This window comes from Pavona decussata, unplaced genomic scaffold (assembly GCF_977016875.1).
Source record: "Pavona decussata unplaced genomic scaffold, jaPavDecu1.1 SCAFFOLD_170, whole genome shotgun sequence".
Classification (NCBI taxonomy): domain Eukaryota; kingdom Metazoa; phylum Cnidaria; class Anthozoa; order Scleractinia; family Agariciidae; genus Pavona; species Pavona decussata.
The window spans coordinates 500,511-519,189 of NW_028145581.1; the positions used below are offsets into that span (position 1 = coordinate 500,511).

Here is an 18,679-nt window from a genome sequence, read left to right on the forward strand (position 1 = left end):
AGATTCACCTCTTGCACTCAGACTCTATCACAACTCGACTGTTTCAGAGCACGAGTGGTCTCTTATTTAGGAAAAGTAGCGAAACAAGAGATGACGCGCGCGCTCCCAACGCGTCGTGCCTCCTTGCGCGAAAGGACATTCCCGCGTATTGTACCATTTTAATGACAGAAAGAAAAATGCTCCGAATTAAGAGCGAATAAATCGCTTTTGACCGAATTTTTTATTTTTTATTTCTTACGTATATGAGAGATTTAGGAGACCTTGACCTACAATCAATATTGCGTAAAGCCTCCTGCAATGACAAAATGAAGCAACAATACTGAAGAAGCTGTATGAGATAGAAGGCATACACAGCCCCTTGGAAACAACTTTCATTCTAATTTTAGTTCCTGTAGAAGTAGCCAACACGAAGAGCAAAATGCTCTGTACGCACAGGAAGTGTAAACATAATATTCAATGGCGCTAAGCGAAGTCAACAATCATGTGCTTTGCAGAAAGGGGAAAACAAAGAAATGAAAACGGGGGGTCTCAACGCTTCTCGGGGATCAAATATCTAAAACATTTTCACTCAGATTGCGATTTAAATATTTATTTTGAGTCCAGGACTCTGTGTCCCCCTTTTCTTCGTTCTATCACAGATAACCTAAGCTCCATGAGCTTATTTTTCTTGTGCCTTTTCTATAATGGTATTATTTTCCTCGGAAAAATCTTGAGAATTCCTTTTCCTTTTTTTTTTTTGGTCGGTAGGCCACGAGACTATTACTGGTCACATGACATACTACTTGGCACCAGTCTCCTGTCCTTCAAACAGCCCATATTTGGCCTCTACTTCTGCCCACGTGACTTTTCCGCGGACAAGGCTGCTGACTAGGGATGGCAAGTCGTCGATCTAAAAAAAGAAGAATAAGTACAGAATTACAAGTGTAAGAAAGCAAGATGACATCCAAGGTGTTCAAATTTTAGCGGTGCATATGACAGTGATGAGCATCAAATTTCTCCTTGTAATACCAATGTTTGTTCAACCTCTGAGGTCATGAAAATTAAGGCTATGACCCCCCCCCCCCCCCCCCCAAGGTGAATTTTCTTGATATTTTAATAACCTCTCTGCAGTACTTTTATGAGAAAAGTATGGGGACAAGATAGGAGAATTTATTCTTTGATATTAGGGTTCAACAACTGTCTGTTGGTTCTGTAAACTTCTCAACCAAGGATTAACAACCGCACGTGCATTTTAACAGAAAGTTGCTACATTGACTTCTGTTGGGTCAAGTTGATTCTAGCTAAAAGAGTGTGTTCACGAATTCCTGATGACTGACTATTGAAACGAAAAAATGAAAATTACCAAACACAACTTTGCTGTGGTATTTTTTATTGTGATGGCATGCATAAACTGGGATCTAACCGTTTAAGCCTTTGGATGAAAACCCTAAGTGTGGCCGCTAAAATTTCAGCTCTCAAGCAGTATTTCCCTGCTGTAATGTTTGAGTTGTACAAGGTGGTTCTAACTTTTGATTTTGTGTATGGCACCCTAAAGTGTGACCACTCAAATGACAGCTACTGGGCAGGCCTTTCTTGTAGTACCTACTTTTTAACCCTGTTGTTGTAGCTGTTTATCACGCTGTACAAGGTGGTTCTAATATTTGAGTCGATGAAATCCCAAAGTGTGACAAGTAAAGTGAAAGCTACTGAGCAGTACTCTCCGGTGGTACTGTTTAATTTGCTTTACAAGTTGGTGGATGAAATCCCAAGTGCGACAATTCAAGTTAAAGGTACAGGACATTATTTTCCTGTGGCGCTGTTTTTGCTGTGCAAAGTAGTTTTAATTTTTGAGTCTGTGGATCAAACCCTAAAGAGTGACATTCAAATGAAAGCTAGTGAGCAGTATTTTCCTGTGGCGCTGTTTATTTTGCTGTACAAAGTGGCTCTAACTTTTGAATCAGTGGATGGAATCCATAGAGCGACAATTCAAGTGAATGTTACTGAGCAGTACTTTCCTGTTATGCTGTTTATTGTGCTGTACAAGGTAGTTCTAACTTTTGAGCCTGTAGATGATATCCTAAAGTGTGATGATTCAAATAAAAGCTACTGAGCAGTACTTTCCTTTGGTGCTGTTTATTGTGCTGCACAAGGTGGTTGTAACGTTTGAGTCTGTGGATGAAAACCTAAAGTGTGACCATTCAGATGAAAGCCATTGAGCAAGTAGAGCTATTAAAATTTATTGAAAGGGTCAAACATGCTTACCTCTGCTCGTATCTGTCGAGTGGTGTTTCTTTCTCTCAAAGTGGCGCTGTGGGGCTCCTTGTTCACAGTATCAAAGTCCACTGTGATACCAAACGGAATAGCTATCTCGTCAGTTCTCGCGTAACGCCGACCAATCGAGCCACTGGAGTCGTCCACTTTGTGGGAGATGTCAAGCTCGGTTAGGGACTCAGCTTTAGAACGGAGCAAAGAAAATGGCGAATAAGTGATACTTTATCAAAAACACACACATTTCAGATGAGCAATCTCACTTACTGAAAGAGTATCCAGAAACCCCCTCTCCCCCCCCCCCCCCCCAAATGAAAATTCACATTCGTGGAGATTCTGCTTTACAGCACTCTGAAAGAGCACTTGGGACCGAAAGTTCAGGCCTCGAGAGACGGACTTTTGACTACATTTTACGATTGATTACATAGTACCAGGGCCACGGCCCCCTCCCCCTCTCCCTCCCCCCCCCCCCACCCCATCCCCTGAAATTCGCCCATGGTACATAAATCAGTTAAATAGTGAGACTTTATAAAGCTCGAAAACACAAACATTAAACGAACAATCTCACTTTAGGAACGACTACAGAAATCAACGAAAATAATGAGACTTTATAAAGGTCGAAAAAACACGTATTTCAGATGAGCCAACTCCAATTTTCGGACAAAATCCCCTACTAGCAGAGTGTTTCTTTCTGGCAAGTTTTTTTTTTAGCATATAGAAAGTCGTTCGCGACTCTGGTATTTCACCTAGATGGCTTGCTTCGAGTCTTTTAAAGGTTCTCTCGGGGACGCTAAACAAGCCAACTACATGAAATCTATCATCTATTCAGTAGGCTTGAAACATAACGGGTCAGTTGTTAAAAGACAGTTTAGAGGGCGTTTAACGAAACCACGTTCTAAGCCGTTTTCCAATTTGCACCAATCATATCTGTCGTAAATCGTTTGTTACATTATTTGTTTTGGTGGAACGTACATCCGAACAGTACATTGATGACTGACATTTGATTACTAAATTGATTGACGTGTACCTCGTGATTACATTAGCACGTACTTTTGTATCTTTTATATCGTTTTGACTGCGTATCAAAGTTCAGTTGTGGTTTTACGCTTTTCGAGTATGGTGTAAATAGCACGAGTCTAGTGACTTTCGATTAAATCGTTTTTGAATGTCATTGCGTTTGGTTTTCTTCTGGATCTGTTTTACGACAATATCTAAACATTGGCTGCTGCTGACGGTAGCAAGAAGGCTTGCATCCCAGACTAGAAAACTATTCATCTACTTAAAATAAAACACTTATAAACAGATTTGGAGGTCCACTGATTGTCTTAAGCCGCGGCCTAAGTTAGACTTTCTTTAAATAACTGGCCCAACATCACCATTCATTTCTTTCACAGTAATAACTTCGTGCAACAAAGACAGTTCTTTGTGCTAAAGAAAATATCCGAAACCTAATTTTCACCAACCAAATAAACCCCACCAGAAGAAATTTATAAGTAGGTAAATTATGATCATCCGGGTGAGTGTAGTCCTGAGAAGGACTGTTTGTGATGACTTTGACTGACGTTTCGACAACCTGAGCGGAAGTCATCTTCAGAGTCAAGTGAATTGTGGAACGTCGGTAGGTGGTATATACGTCTCTGGTTGTTAACCTGATTGGTCAACGAAGTCCAGATGTTATTGGTCGTTTGTCAGTAAGCCGTGATGTTATTGGCTGTGAAGACTGTAAAAAGTGATTGGTGCGTTTCGATCCGTCTTTTGTTAGTCAAAAAGTCCGTGGGTCTATTGTTAGTAAAATGTCTATTGTTTGTCTGTTTCGTTGTTGTTGTCAATTAGTCGTTTGTATGGTGCAGGTAATTGTAGGCAACGGTTGAGTGGCGTTTGTTCTAAGTTAGTAAACCAGCTTTCCAGAGTGAGTCGTTGATAATAATTTGTACAGTAGGTAATGCACTTGGCAGAGTCCCAGTCGATTCGTTTGTAAATGGTGCTCATATCAACAATCACATTGCTGAGCACCATTTACAAACGAACCACAAACTCGCCTATACAGCATTGGCCAAGATGGCGACGCATTTTCATGTTTTCAACTGTACGCAAGCAAGCTAAATCCGAACTACACTCACCCGGATGATCATAATTTACGTACTTATGACATGACTCCTGGGCTCAAGCCATTTACAGAAGAAATTTAGTTTTATGAACGACCAGAATGCTGTTCGTAAGTTAACTTTCGAGTTTACTATATCCGCTTTCGAGCGTCCAAGCAAGAAGGTACACACCGGTGAAGCATACATGATGGTTGAGCACATAATGAAAAACTTCGTGCAACCAAAATTCCTGGTGCAATGAGTAAACCCATACGCTTAAGTAGCGTACTAACTGCGAGGATCTTTCTTCTATTTAGAGTAAACGAGGAGTTACTTACACAGCTTCTTAACATATTGATCAAATTCCTTGTTTTTGCTGAGTGGTAGAACAGAGCACTTGACCGGAGCGACAGCTGGAGGCAGAGAGAGCCACTGAAACAGGATAACAAGCACCTCATTAAACCTTATTCTTTATTGTCCCATTGCAAATTTTCAGGGCATTTCTGCCTCGTGCGTTACGAAAAAACAAAGGAAAAGATATGCAGCTTCTTCTTCTGCTCAGAAAATTTCTCGAGCTCTCGTAAAAATCACCTGTCGAATACAAAAGAGACGAGATATGGCCGTCCGATGCTATTCCATACGGCAATCGATTTTCGTTTTTAAGCTGCGTTCCTATGTTCTCCTCCTGAGCAGAAGGAAGCGCTAATTAGCTAATAAGCTACCAACACACAGTTTATTTAACCACTGAACACGCAATAATTTCAGAGGTCGATACACAATGCAACGTGGTAACTGAAGGCAATATTCCGCGAATGCTGTACCGTGTGCCAGGGTATTAAAAAGATTAGATGAAAAAAGAACGTAAACAGTTGATTTTGCATGATTTAGACGGAAGCAGTGCGAGATGACGACCGCAGCTTTCAAGCTGCCTCGACTCTAGGTGTATCATGCTTGCAGAGTCGCTTCAATCTTTCCTAGATTAATCGGGAAAGACGCCGTTCTCTTTCCCGAGATGAACTCATCTAGGAAAGATCAATAATAATAATAATGACAATCTTTAATGAGGAAACTTTTTCACTAAAAAGTGGTTTACAAAAAGGACCTCGAAAATTAAAAATTAACAATGAATAAAAATGCTAAAAGATGCTACTAAAAACTAATGTATCTTATGTGTAATACAAAACTTAAATCAATGAATTAAAAATCTGACGCTTCAAAATATTTACATTATCAGAGGCTCGTATAGTTTTGTCCAGCGAGTTAAAATCACTTACAGCATGAGAGCCAGTTCTTTGTTTACCCCAGTTTCTTTTAATGGATGGAATTTTGAGGTTTGCTTTATTTCTTGTGTTGTAACTATGCTGTTCTTGCTGAGTGACTAATGTTAATTCGTGATGCGTGAGACCATTAAGACATTTATATACATGTACGCATCGGCGCTGGAAGCGCCTTTTTTCTAGTGTTAACCACTTCAGTGTAGTTAACGCATCAGACGCAGAGGAATACAGCGGTCGATCTAACATTATTTTAGCCGCCTTATTTTGAAGCACTTCCAAGCTAGACATTAAAGTTACATTATGTTTGTCTCCCCAAACTAAATCAGCATACTCGAATAAGGGCATAACAAGGCTTTTATAAAAAAGGATGCGCGCCTTAAACGGTAACAAATGCTTAATGCGTCTAAGTAGGCCAAGCCTTTGATTAACTTTCCCTGCCATGTATTCGATCGAAGCGAATCTGCTAGCAGGGTACTCCAGGGGTGCTTACCATTTACGTAAACCATCCGGATGGAAATTTTCGGCATAAATACAAAATGAGTTAGCTTGTCTTAACAGAAGATAAACAACATGCAAAATGTATGAACATCAGCCGTAAATCCCAAAAGGAGCAATAAAAATGCATCACTTTGACCAGAGGCCCAAAATTTCAGAAGTACCATTTGATTTTCCAACTGGAATTTCTGGGTTTTCCATGTAAATGGTAAGCACCCCAGATGTCGCCTTTTGGACGTACGCGGTGCACGTGAAGTTACGCGACTGTTGTTTAGAGACGGAACAAAAAATCGATTCATATCCTTCGAATCAAGCCTTGCATTCCCGTTTCCAAACTCTTTGTATATGTACAAAGGTGGCTGAGAATAAGCGAACCTTTTATAATAAACGCACGTTTCTTGTTAAAAACTTCAGGAAACGAGACTAGAAAAAAACCACAACAAAACAAGCATCAATCGTACCGTTCTTTGCTCGTCCCCTTCTCGGATTTTAAAGTTGTGTTCGAGGCATGCGTACATGATCCTACCCACTCCGAAGGACGGCTCGATCACGTGGGGCTCTACGTCACGAACTAAAGGAAACATAACAAAGTTAGCTTCATGTAATACGAATTAGAAGGTCACATAGTGATGTGAAAGCCATGCACTGCCATTATCGCCAAACTTTCTGTGTGGTAAAATACTGTACATTAGAACACCAAGATCTTCGTGTCTACACCAAGAGCTCATGAAAACTTTGTGACCGGAGAAGAAATGACGATTCTAGGGATGGTAAAGCCGCATTTGTCCAGAGTGGTTTAAAGAGAAACTATGGGACAAGAAATGAAGGTTGTCTCTAGAGGCAAAACTATGCTACAAACACTGTTGGGACTGGTCAAAAGACAAGAGTGCTGGAGGTGTTTTGGTCACTTACCATGAACTTCCTTCTGGTATCGCTTGATTTCTCTGATCATGGTTTTCTGAAGAGTAAACTCTTTGGAATCTACAGTTATGGTCGCCTCGCTGAGAAACAAAGAAAGACATTAAATTGAAGAGAAAAGTTCAACCTCTCTTTGGAACAAATAGACTATGAGAAGTCCGTTGTCTTCTGAAGTATAGCAAAACAAGCGCATCAAAAATTGCCACCCGCGAGGACACGCGACGCGTGGAGGGGGACGAGCCGCGCGTCTCCTCGGGGAAAGCATTTTTCGCGAGCGCGCGCGTTGTTCGCTTGCTTTATTACCTCAGAGGTGAGCAGGGATGGCGCAGTGGTAAGAGCACTCGCCTCCCACCAATGTGGCCCGGGTTCGATTCCCGGACTCGGCGTTATATGGGGGTTGAACTTGTTATTGGTTCTTGTCCTTGTTCCGATAGGTTTTTCTCCGGGTACTCCGGTTCCCCTCTCCTCAAAAACCAACATTTCTAAATTCTACTTCGATCTGGAATCTGACGGCCACAGGTTCGTCAGTTGTAACAGGACTGTTAAGTGTCACCCTCGTTAAACAAAGTTGATAGATGGGTTGATCGATCGATTGATTGATTGATTGATTGATTGATTGATTGATTGATTGATTGATTGATTGATTGATTGATTGATTACTTGCTTGCTTGATTGATTATCCTTAAGAAAAAAAGGGACCGCTTCACTCGCTGCTCGTAGTCTAACCAACAAACTAACTTCTTACTTCCATTCGGAAGGTTTCATTAACTAATGTCCTTGTCGACGAGCGACCTTTTACTAAGGTCTACTTCATAAGTGGAGTTTCATGCGAGTTGAAGACAATTCAGGTCAGAGAAAAGAAACAAATCTACACTCTGCTCGATAGTAACGCCATTCACTACTCAAAAAAGTGTATAACTGGTTGTTTGTGTCACTACGTTTTCCCCAATTTTCTGGAACTTGAAATTCACGCAGTGCGACTGAGGTGGAATAGAGCTTTATTTGAGTATTGTAAAACAACCAAAAATCAAAGTAACTGCTTTGGCCAATCACGTCAGACGCGAACAACACAATAAACCAATCAGAACTCGAAGCATCCAACCAGCCGTCAAGCGCGGGAAAATGCGTTTGGAGGAAGACACAGTTTTGATTTTGCTTCTCATTGGTTGAGAAAGTGGCGCGAGTTTTCCCAACCAATCACAGAGCGTAGAAAAGCCAAAGCAAAGCGAAAATTAACTAGTCAACTAAAACCCGCTTAATCTCGTACCCAGATCTCCCAAAACTGCAGAGTGAGATATGGGTACGAGATTAAAACCTGCTCTATTGAGTTTTGTGCCAAGAGCTTACATACACCTCCTTCGCTTTTTTTTAATTTTTTTTTATTTTCCCACTCACCCGTTTGCATTGATTTTCTCCTCAAATTCTTTGACGCTCTCCTTATCCATCTGTGCCAGGTAATCCATGACAATTTTACCTTCCTTTTTGAACGCTTTTCCAATGACAGGTTTCTCTGGAACGATCTCCACTACGTCCACCATTTCCTTATTAACATCAGTCAAGGCTCAAACGAATGATTAAAAAACTTCACCTCATGAAAATGAAGGTTTCCGAGCAAAACCTGGTTTCCTTTTTTTTGGGGGGGGGGGGGGGGGGGAGGGGAGTAGCGGAGAAGGGGGATGCGGTGAGAGCTGTACTGAAGGTACATTTATCGATGGCTGCACTGAATTGGTTAGGCAGAGCCACTAATTACATTGCTCCATTTTTTTCTGGATAACTAGAAAAACATCACCCAACCCCAGCTCACGCTAGTAAGAAAGTTACTTTGGAACTTCTGCAAGATAAAATTACTTCAGGCCACTTTCATGTTTGCACTTCCTGCTTAGGAGAAGACTTAGGAGAGGACTTGCATCCTCGTTCCAATGCTTTCTCGGGATCCTGGGAACGAGGCTAAGGGACTTGCAGAAATTGAGCTTATGAATTCATGAGGTAAAAACAATAGCAACAAGCCTAGGATACAGATTGTGGCAGATCAACTTGAGCGACCAGTCTCTCGCCAGTTGCTTTAGTATGAACTGACAAATCGTAACAAGCCCTGTCCGCACATCCAACGCACTCAATCCAACCCTGCATTGAAAAAACGAGAAAGAAAAAAAGACATTCACTTTTTCAATACTAAGATATTCAAAAGAAGAAACGTGACTCTATTGAATAACTCCTGACTGCCTAAGCAATGTCTTCCAACGAGGATCTTTCTGAGCACCATGACGAATTCTACACCATCCAGAACTCACGAGCTCTCCATAAGTAAGCGTTTTTGATCGTATTTCGATGAAAAAAGAGATTGGCATAAGCCGCTAGGCACTTTTACCCACACTTCTGAAATGATCGTAAGCAATAGAGAGAACAAATTAAAACTAGTTATTTTCAAGCTCACTGACCAGAGAAGTAATGTTTGAAAAACAAAGATTTGTTTCACTCGTTGTTAAACTTTGAACTATTCTTAGAGCAATTTTCGACTGAGTGTGGAAAGCAACTGGGGGGTGTTCTGGTTTCCTCCGCTCTGTGATAAGTTGCCAAAACTCGCGCCATTTCTCAGCAAAACCAATATCATTGGTGCTATGCTCGCACGCATTTTCCCGCGCTTGGCTGGGCGCCGGTTTCACGTATTTCTTGCGAATTCTGATTGGTTCAATGCACCATTTCGGTTTGCCGTGATTGGCCAGATAAATTGCTTTCATTTTGGTTTGACGAAACTCAATTGAAAACAGCTCTAAAAGAAAAGAGAGGCTGTTTATGGACAAATACTACTCACATAGGAGGTAAGAAGTTCTGCGTCCCAGCAGTCGCATGCGTAATGCGCCATTTCGTTGAACATGTGCTGTCTGAAGCGGATCTTACTTGGGTCGGCTCCAACCTTCAACAGGAACAGGTACACTCGGCCAAGAAAGTACCCCATGGTCTGGGAACTAACAATTTTCTGGCGATTTAATCAAACATAAAACTAAGTCTACTTAAGCTTACATGTAATTCCTACCACAACTAAAGCGATGCTAAAAAAATAAAGAAATTAAAGTAAGACACTGTTTATTGCACGTTGGACTCTGTATCTGCTTTGGTTCTAGTGTTTTAGCGCCATTGAAACTACTTCCTCTCTTTTGACGCCTTTTACGGCATATAGAGCAAACAGCTCATTTGGCTCGCTTGCTCCACCTGTTGTCCTGTGCATAAACGACCCAAGTAGCCAAATGCATATACATGTAGCCAACATTTGACCCGCATGGTATTCCTCGTTTTTTCATCCACTGCCAACTCGGCAAACAAAACGAGCCATCAAATACGTACGCCTTGAAAGCTGATCTGCATTCCATATGCGGTACCCTCTATCCAGCACCATTACCATTACAGGTCAATTCCCTCGGTGCAAAATGGCCAAAGAAAAACAATCCAAGAGTTCAAAATCGGAGGATTCTATAAAGTTACATCCTGGCTACAAGTGGCCCATAAGGACGGAATTTAAAACGGTCTCCGTAGCATGAAGCAATTTGGAGTATCAAAAGGCCCACCCCCCCCCCCCCCCCCCCCGCCCCTCCTCTCCACGACACGGTTGGGATGCATCTCCATCGCAGGGTTCCACTTTGTTGCCGGTACCCATTTAAACAGTTGGGGCGCTTAACACTTAGTTGGAAATTTCGGACATTTTCCCTGTCGAATAGAAAGATTTTTTTTTTTCAGTCGTTCCAAACTTACCATCTCATTGGTAGATCAAAAAACGTACGTGATGGCGCAAAAAAATCGAAATCGAAATTCTGTGCAAATGGACGGCAATTTCCGTTGCAATAAAAGTGGAGTACCTCCAAAGGTCGCCCGTTTGTTCCGGAAAATTCCCGTTTGATCCGCGCTTACCATTTGTATTTCAACTGGTTAAACCGGTTAAACTGGACGGAGAGCGACAATGTGCAGTAAAGTTTCATGTCTAAGGGAACAACACGAAAATGCAGGGATCATAAGCCTTGAACCGTCAACCCTCCGATCTTCCGACTGAACGTCCAATGCGCTAACCGCTACGCTATTGTCACATACCATAGAAAGAGTAACCACTGACCTGGTTGACTGCATCCTCAAGAGCAATCTGCAACGCTGGTTTGCCTTCAATCTGGTGTTCCGAAGGGTACAGCGTTACCTTTTGCGAGCTGACATTTTGAAATTTGGGATGGCTCTTGTCAATGGGATCAACAAAGTGCTCGATTTCAGCCAAAGTAAATTCCCTAAATTGAAAAAGGCAGTAAAGCCAGCTTAAATATTCCTGAGTGTGTAACATGAACCAATCCTATTGGGTGGAAAAAGCATTTCAAGGCAATAAGGAAGACTAAAGGATTCTTAATACAGACTGCTCTATACCATTAATTTTGTTGAATTTGTGAACACGTCCGAGCTGTTTCAGAGGATCCGAACTAGTAATCGGTAGGTCAGAGGTTGGACTCATGTTGGAAGAACTTGGATTTCCGTTTTTCAAGTATGCCTGTGACACTGGGAAAAAAATTATCTATGGCGTCACTCATTAGTTAGCAATGCGGAGGAAGATTTCAAGAATGATCTATAACCCTCACTGAATGATTGAGTATCTTCCACTGGAGCCACAGCTTGATTGAAATCCAGTGACGATGTTATAATTCAGTTTTTTTATTTACCTTTGGTTTTGTGGATGGTAATGTGTGATAATGAGTATAAAACTAACCTCTAACCTTCGATCAGGCTCTATTTTCGTTTGACTTGGTGAACCATTCCCGCAAGAAATGCGAAACTACAAAATACATTTTAGCGAGCGACTGAATAAGGGCGATAAGAGCACTGTTACAGTACAACGAACTCAACCGGGGCCACCCAGCATTGATCAGCCAATCACAGGTCATGTTTAAAACAAAGAAGTCTGGCTTTGGTACGAGAATAGTTCTTTAAATTTCAAAGTGTCGGTTTTTGTGGTGGCCCCGGTTGAGTTTGTTGCACTGTAAAATTGGGCCTGATTGCAGGTTAGTTTAACCCTCAATATCACCTTTGAACAAGCTCCTAAAGCTCTTTGGTGCTTTGTGGGTAAATTAATTACATTTATTTTGTTTTTACAAAGAGAAAAAAAACTTGAAACAATTTTCTAATCTGAACTTCAACATTGTTACATGTACCTCACTCTCAGAAGTCCTGCTCGTGGAGAGATTTCATTCCTAAATGCAGGTCCTATCTGGGCAGCGGCAAATGGAAGCCTTCCATTGTTTGCTTCCAACAGACGCTTGAAATTGACAAAGATTCCTTGTGCTGTTTCTGGTCTAAGATAACTGTGAACATAGATGAGCAGTTTTAAAACATTTTATTCAACAATAATGTCAGCGACAACTTCCTATACATTGTGACCTTTAAATTAAATTCTTTGTCATATGCTTTTGCTTTTTACATCAGTTACTGCTTAAATATATTAATAACTTATTCATCAATGGATGAGCATACCTTGTCAGCAATGAGCCTACCTAACTAGGGATGAATTAGGATATAGGCCCTATAATCCTTGGCAGGGCAGGCCACTCCCCCATGGACGAGCCAACTCCCCTACGATTGACCCAACATACTCAGGGACGACCCCACTTTTCTAGGAATGCGTCCACTAGTCAAGGAAGCACCAATTGCCCAGGGAGGAGACAACTTTGCCATTACCCAGGGATGCACCAATTTTGCAGCAATGAGTCCACTAGCTACATGTACCCAGTCACCCAGAGATTAGCTCACTTACCCAGGAATGAGCCCACTGGGCCCAATTGAAGTTGTAAACATCAAATTGAATTCCACAGGTGGAGTCAAGTCATTTCCAGTCATTGAAGCCTTGGCATCATACTTGGTGAGCAGGTCCCCCAGTTCTTTCATTCCATAGTTATCAATCTGTAAATTTACAACAAATGGGTAAGTTACCATGGCAACAGTCCTAGGCACTTGTTACTGTTGTGGCAGTCTATTGCGTAGTTACGGGAAATACCCACCCCCCCCCCCTCTCCCCCATGGAAGAGATTTTCTCTATGACCACCACCCCTCTGGAAATTCCAATTTCCAATTTCCAATTAACTTTTTGGCCTTTGAGACACCCCCAGACACCCACCCACCCTCCCAATCCTCCTAGAATTTCCAATCCCTTCAGTGGGAGGAGAATGGATATTTTCTGGAACTTCCCATGATTTTATATTTTTCAAAATATTGGGCTCCAGTCAACATTGTGCCATTGTATAGTACTCCCCCCCCCCCTCCTAGCCAAAATCCAGCATCCAGTTACCATTGTTTAACCAACAGAGAAGTGATGTCAACCAGTTCAGTTTTAGAATAAACTACTGGTACCATGGATGCTTATTTTTTATCTTGGACCTCTCACCCTTTCAAGTTATTTGTTTATTTTTTTACAACAGTACTTTTGTTTTTTGTTCTGAGAGACCATCTGAACAGTTGAAAAAGGGAGGACCCATGGTAGAAAGTGCATAGAACATGAAGATTTTAGTTGTGTATGTCCAAAAATTAGTAGACTTATATCACAACATCATAGTTTTCATGCAAAAACTATTATTGACTGAGTGAGGCAGAAATACAGCGGAATCTTGATTGTTGGAACCCTCAATTTTTCAAAGCAAAAGTTGTTTCCCTTGGATTTGCTTCGGTCACATTTTTACCTCTGATTTTTGGATTTCCCGATTGTTTTAACCAAATTCAGTTTCCTTAGGAACGACGTTCGAAAAATCAGTATTCCAATGTAACTGTTTGTCCAGGTGCAATTGCTGTATAGTTCACTGCATGTGAAATCTGAATGCTGATCACCCAAACCCTGTTCCCTCGCCTTTTTACCTTGCTTGCGTCCTTTGCATAGTAATTTGCATAGTAAAAGTAATTTGATAGTAGAAGTCTGTCCATCCAGGCAAACAAAATTAATGGGTAAAGGAAATTCTTAGTTTTACCCGATTCTCTAACAGTTTTTCATTAATTTGGTAAGATTTCTTTTCAAACCACTCTCACCTGACCAATGACACTTTCATACTCAGTTCTTTTTTCTTCCTCCAGTTTTTTATCAGCTAACAACTTTTCAAGGTGACCTTCATAAAATAACAAAATTTACTATTGCCTGGTTAGAAAAACTGACAATACACATGTATGTTCTACCCTTGTAAAATTTTGGCGAGATCACTCCAAGATGGATGAGATTACCGCCAGATGAGAATCTCCAGCGCTAAAAATGCTGAGAGAAAAGTGGTGGGCAAGACCTCAGTAAAACTTTCAGAAAGGTTAATTAAAAGTAAAACCACTTTGGAGTGTTTGATATAGCTTTTGAAGCCATTCATAATTCTTGGAGAAATTTGAAGCAAAAGTTCGCCAAATTTTATGATGATTAAGATCACATTCACAAACCAGTTGCTCCTTCATAGTAGTTATTTAGTAATACTTTGTTTTAATTCTCTACAGGAACTATCATTTAATGTAAATGAGTTTGAGAAGTGAAGATAACAAATAAGTGTAAAAGTCAAGTTGGTATCATGTAAACACCCTTTAACAAGGAAGAATTGAATGAATTTTTTTTACATATTAAATCACCTTCTAGGAGATGATCAGCTCTGTAGCAATCACCAGTTTTGACGTCCTTCACCATGTAATCTGCAAACCTGTCTACATGACCGGAGGTTCTACAAGCAATGTAATTATCAGAATTTAGTGTCAACTGGACTGTATAACAAGGTTGAAAACAAGAGCATTGCTTTGATGATACCAGATACAACTTATCCCCACTAATCAATGAGTTTTCGCCCCTTGTAAAAAACTTTTAATTAGAAGATCCTTAAGGATACATGTATTTGAAGAACTGCAGAAAGGACCTTCCAGTAGGAGCTTAAATCCTCATAAAAAGCCTTCAAAGATCTTGAAATATCTATTACTATAATCTTGCAACGATTCTTAAGTTCCCTGAAAAGATCCTGTGGGATCCTGTGCACTGATCTTACAGGATCTTGCTATAATATTATAATCTTACAGGTTTCTAGCACAATTCCTTAAAGAACCCTGTTAGAGTAAGATTCTAAAGGATCCTGTAAAAGTCTTACAAAGGTCCTCAAAGATTATTATTTTTGGCATCCAGTAGGATTTTGCCAAATCCTCAGTATATGAGTTCAAAGAATTTTCCAGTGAGGATAGAAACCATTATAGCATTCAAGGAAGAAAGAATGCACTCCTACCGCAGATTGGAGTTGAGATTGAAGGGGATTGGCAATGTTGATTGAATGAATGGATCTTGGCATCAAGATCATAAAATTAAATTTATAAGCCGAACGTAAGAACTAATGTAGGTAAACAATTAATCTCCTTCATGGCAACCGACATTTGGAAAGACCTTCCAACTCCTTTAAAAAAACTCATACAAAGTGTGTCTGCTTTTCCGAAACAAATTATACATTATTTACTGTCAGAACAACAAATGAACTAATTTTCTTTTATGCTGACCTCGTAACATACGTTCACTTTTTTTACAATTAATAAGCTCTTCCTTCCTTTTGCTTTTTCATTTTTTTTTCTTTTTCTTTCTTTTCTTTTCTTTTCTTTCTTTTTAGCCTGCTATCTAGAACCTAAATTAGCCAGGGAGCTAACAAGACAACCTAATGGTTTATTTAGCTTCCTTGCTTTACACATTAATTTAACTAATAATTAATTTAATTTATATAACACCACTAAAAGATTGTAATAATCAACATGTAAATAGAAAAAAAGCACAAATAAACATTATCATTATCATTATCATTAAACCTACTCCCCGTTATCTTTGATTATTACTAGTTGTGGCTGTATAATATTACTGTATATATGTTACTCACTTGAGAACTTGGTGAGGCGTAAGCAGAGAAGCCCTGATTTCTAACATCTGCTCTTCTAAAACAAAGTGTGATTTCCAAATGTTTAACATGTTGGCCTCCATCGCACAACCAGATGGACCATAATCATACAAACCAGCAACACCTGTGGAACCAAGTTAAATCCAACGATGAGTCAAATTCTATTGTTCCTTCTATTAGTTGAATGTGCAGTTCCAGAAAATATCCATACTCCCTCCACGGAAGGTTTTTTGTTTTGCCCAATTCAATCGATGTACATAATATCAACTATTGATTGTTCAACCAACCTCCATAGATTTCAAATGCAGGAACAAAAAAGAAGCGTCGTTTCAATAAGTCTTCCAACTTAGCTCTGTCAAACTTCTCTTGTTTCGGTGCTAATTCTTTTTCCTGAAGACAAAAGTATTGATTAAATTACAAAGAAAATGTATATAAAAAATAGATTTATACAGTTGAACCTCTCCACAGCGGTCACCTTGGGGACAGAAGAAAGTGGCCGTTGTGGAGAGGTGGCCGTTATGGGGAGGTGGGGGTGTAATATGACACCTTTTTTCGGGAAGTACAACATGTTTATTGTGCCAAGTTCATGCTTACTGTAGCCTACAATGACAATCCAATCTTAAATAATATATATAGATAAAAAACACAATAAAACGTAAATAATGTTCTGAATCAAAATGTTATCCGGAAAGACGAAACGAGCAAGGTTCACAACATTCGCTATATTATTCTAGACAATTTATGCTTACTACAGCATATAAATGGAACAATTAAAATACGTATATCATTAAAATGGATACAGAAACGTAATTTTCCGAAGACAAATGTCGAAAACTGCATCAGTTTATAGAAAAAGGTTTTAACACATGAAAAAGAACTGTATAGTCTGGCCGTTGTCGAGAGGTTATTTTGGCAGTTGGGGACGCGCTTTAGTGGCCGTTGCCGTTGTAGAGAGGTGGCTGTTATAGAGAGGTTTAAGCAAGAGCTAATGTATGGACTGTCCGCCGGGACAAAAAAAAAGTGGTCATTATAGAGAGGTGGCCGTTATGGAGAGGTGGCCGTTAGTGGAGGTTCGACTGTATTGTAATAAAAGAAAACTGTCTAAACCGTCACTGGTGAATCTAGGGAAGTGGCACAGGGAGACCATACCCTTTTGTCAAAGAGAATAAGGACCACAGTACATTAACCTTGTTAAATCCTAAAAGATTTGCAAATTATCTGCACTCCCAACCTTTTTAATCCAGACTCCTAGTTACCTTGCATGAACTTCTGAACCTGCTACTGACTAATCATTTTCAGTGAAAATTGACAAACTACAGTTTATGCACATGTAATATATCAATAAATAACTATTATGAGTGCAAGTGTTAAGGTTCCACGAAACTGACCCTGCCTTTATTAATGTTAGTACCATAATAATTATTATTTGAAATTATAGTAAGTGGAAAACAAGAGTTTGAAATGCTTGTTATTCATTTTAATTTTTAAGGCATTAACAGTCAGCATTCCTATTATAAAAAAGATCCACGGACCCTGGTGATCAGCAGATAATTAAACATTGTCAAGTAAGATTTCCTTGCTGTTTGTTGTTTCAATATCCGAACAAAACTGTAAATTATGTTGCATGTGGAATTATTATCATTAAATGGAAATATTTATGCTTTCAAGTGATACTTATGTACATAGTTGAGTGGTAAATACCACTCTCATGAGATGGGAGTGTGACATTAACCATTTCTCACTGGGTATCCAGACGCATGCACTTGACGTGGTACATATATCCATTCACCAGTGGTTCAATAGATGAATATTAATATTATAATGAGTTTGTGAATGTATTATAGGACTAAAAACCAATGTGATGTTGAGGACATTTAGAAAAACAAGTTACCTTGTTCTCAAGAGCCTTTTTCCTGACTTTGAGTTCCTTGATGGCCACTTCAATATCAGGTGGTGGAGCATTTTCAGATTTAAGTTTCTTGACCAATTCACCCTGTGAAAAGAACAGGATAACCAGCCCAAAATTAAACAAAACAAAACAGTGACGCCCTTACTGTCATTCCAGGAATTACGGTAATTCGATAGCAAAAAGGATCTTGAAAATAGCATTTAAAGGGATGATGCAATAAGCTCACTAAAACAGCACTGCACAGTCCACAAAGAAAAATTAAAGAACCAATTGGTGGAAGATATAAACAGCGAAAAATCCCAAAACAAACAGCCGATTTCTATGGTGTTCAAAATATTGAAGGACTGGCTTTCGTGACAATGCGGAAATTTCACTTCCGTTAAAATTTCCGAATATGGTAGTTCGACGATCAACTCGAGTTCTATAAAATTGTTTACTAGTACAGTTCTTGCCGTTTGGTGATGGAAATATTGTACAAAACAAAACAAAAATTTAAAGGTGGATTTTTTTTTTATTGCAGAGGCCCTAAAGCATTACCACCTACCTGTTCCTTCACTGATTTTCGCAGATTGTCCAATATGCTTGAATTCGCTGCGCTGCAATCAGACATCGTACGTGTTCCAACCAAATATGCTAGCTCAAAACCGTTTTTGAAACTCGTAAAACGCGATTTTTGAAAGCAGATTATAGTTCTGAAAATATTTCTCGGGCAAACGCGTTCCTGGTGTAGCTGTCTGAAACAGAATCGCCTTCTGGGAAAGAAATTTCTGAAGACAAACAATCTATTCATAAATTCAGGTGAGTTTTTTTGTAAACCACGAGGATTTTGGAATACCAGCCGGGTGGCATGCGGTC

At 39.9% G+C, this 18,679-nt stretch overlaps 2 protein-coding genes across 2 annotated transcripts; both read right to left on the reverse strand.

Annotated features, from left to right (window-relative positions):
• Nucleotides 1-573: 573 nt before the first annotated feature.
• LOC146463995 (glycine--tRNA ligase-like) lies at nucleotides 574-18,669 on the reverse strand. Its single transcript, XM_085083809.1, has 17 exons — nucleotides 18,369-18,669; nucleotides 17,807-17,908; nucleotides 16,203-16,305; nucleotides 15,898-16,039; nucleotides 14,630-14,718; nucleotides 14,057-14,133; nucleotides 12,798-12,943; nucleotides 12,199-12,348; nucleotides 11,124-11,286; nucleotides 9,834-9,998; nucleotides 9,038-9,145; nucleotides 8,417-8,562; nucleotides 7,016-7,104; nucleotides 6,565-6,674; nucleotides 4,670-4,763; nucleotides 2,242-2,432; nucleotides 574-889 (listed from the first exon to the last, which is right to left on the reverse strand). Exons 1-17 carry the CDS (start codon nucleotides 18,612-18,614, stop codon nucleotides 779-781), a joined length of 2,232 nt encoding a protein of 743 aa, XP_084939935.1. The 5' UTR covers nucleotides 18,615-18,669; the 3' UTR covers nucleotides 574-778.
• On the reverse strand, nucleotides 5,381-6,402 carry LOC146463996 (uncharacterized). The gene is made up of 2 exons (XM_085083817.1): nucleotides 6,345-6,402; nucleotides 5,381-6,093 (listed from the first exon to the last, which is right to left on the reverse strand). The coding sequence occupies exons 1-2, from the start codon at nucleotides 6,400-6,402 to the stop codon at nucleotides 5,516-5,518; spliced, it is 636 nt and encodes a 211-aa protein (XP_084939943.1). The 3' UTR covers nucleotides 5,381-5,515.
• Nucleotides 18,670-18,679: the final 10 nt, after the last annotated feature.

Coding starts and splice junctions, on each gene's coding strand:
- LOC146463996 (XM_085083817.1), bottom strand. CDS start 6,402: ATGAATCGATTTTTTGTTCCGTCTCTAAACAACAGTCGCGTAACTTCA. Junction 6,094..6,344: donor CGTAACTTCACGTGCACCGC/GTACGTCCAAAA, acceptor GTAAATGGTAAG/CACCCCTGGAGTACCCTGCT.
- LOC146463995 (XM_085083809.1), bottom strand. CDS start 18,614: ATGAATAGATTGTTTGTCTTCAGAAATTTCTTTCCCAGAAGGCGATTC. Junction 9,999..11,123: donor TTGAGGATGCAGTCAACCAG/GTCAGTGGTTAC, acceptor TTAAATCGCCAG/AAAATTGTTAGTTCCCAGAC. Junction 6,675..7,015: donor ATACCAGAAGGAAGTTCATG/GTAAGTGACCAA, acceptor TGTTTCCTTTAG/TTCGTGACGTAGAGCCCCAC.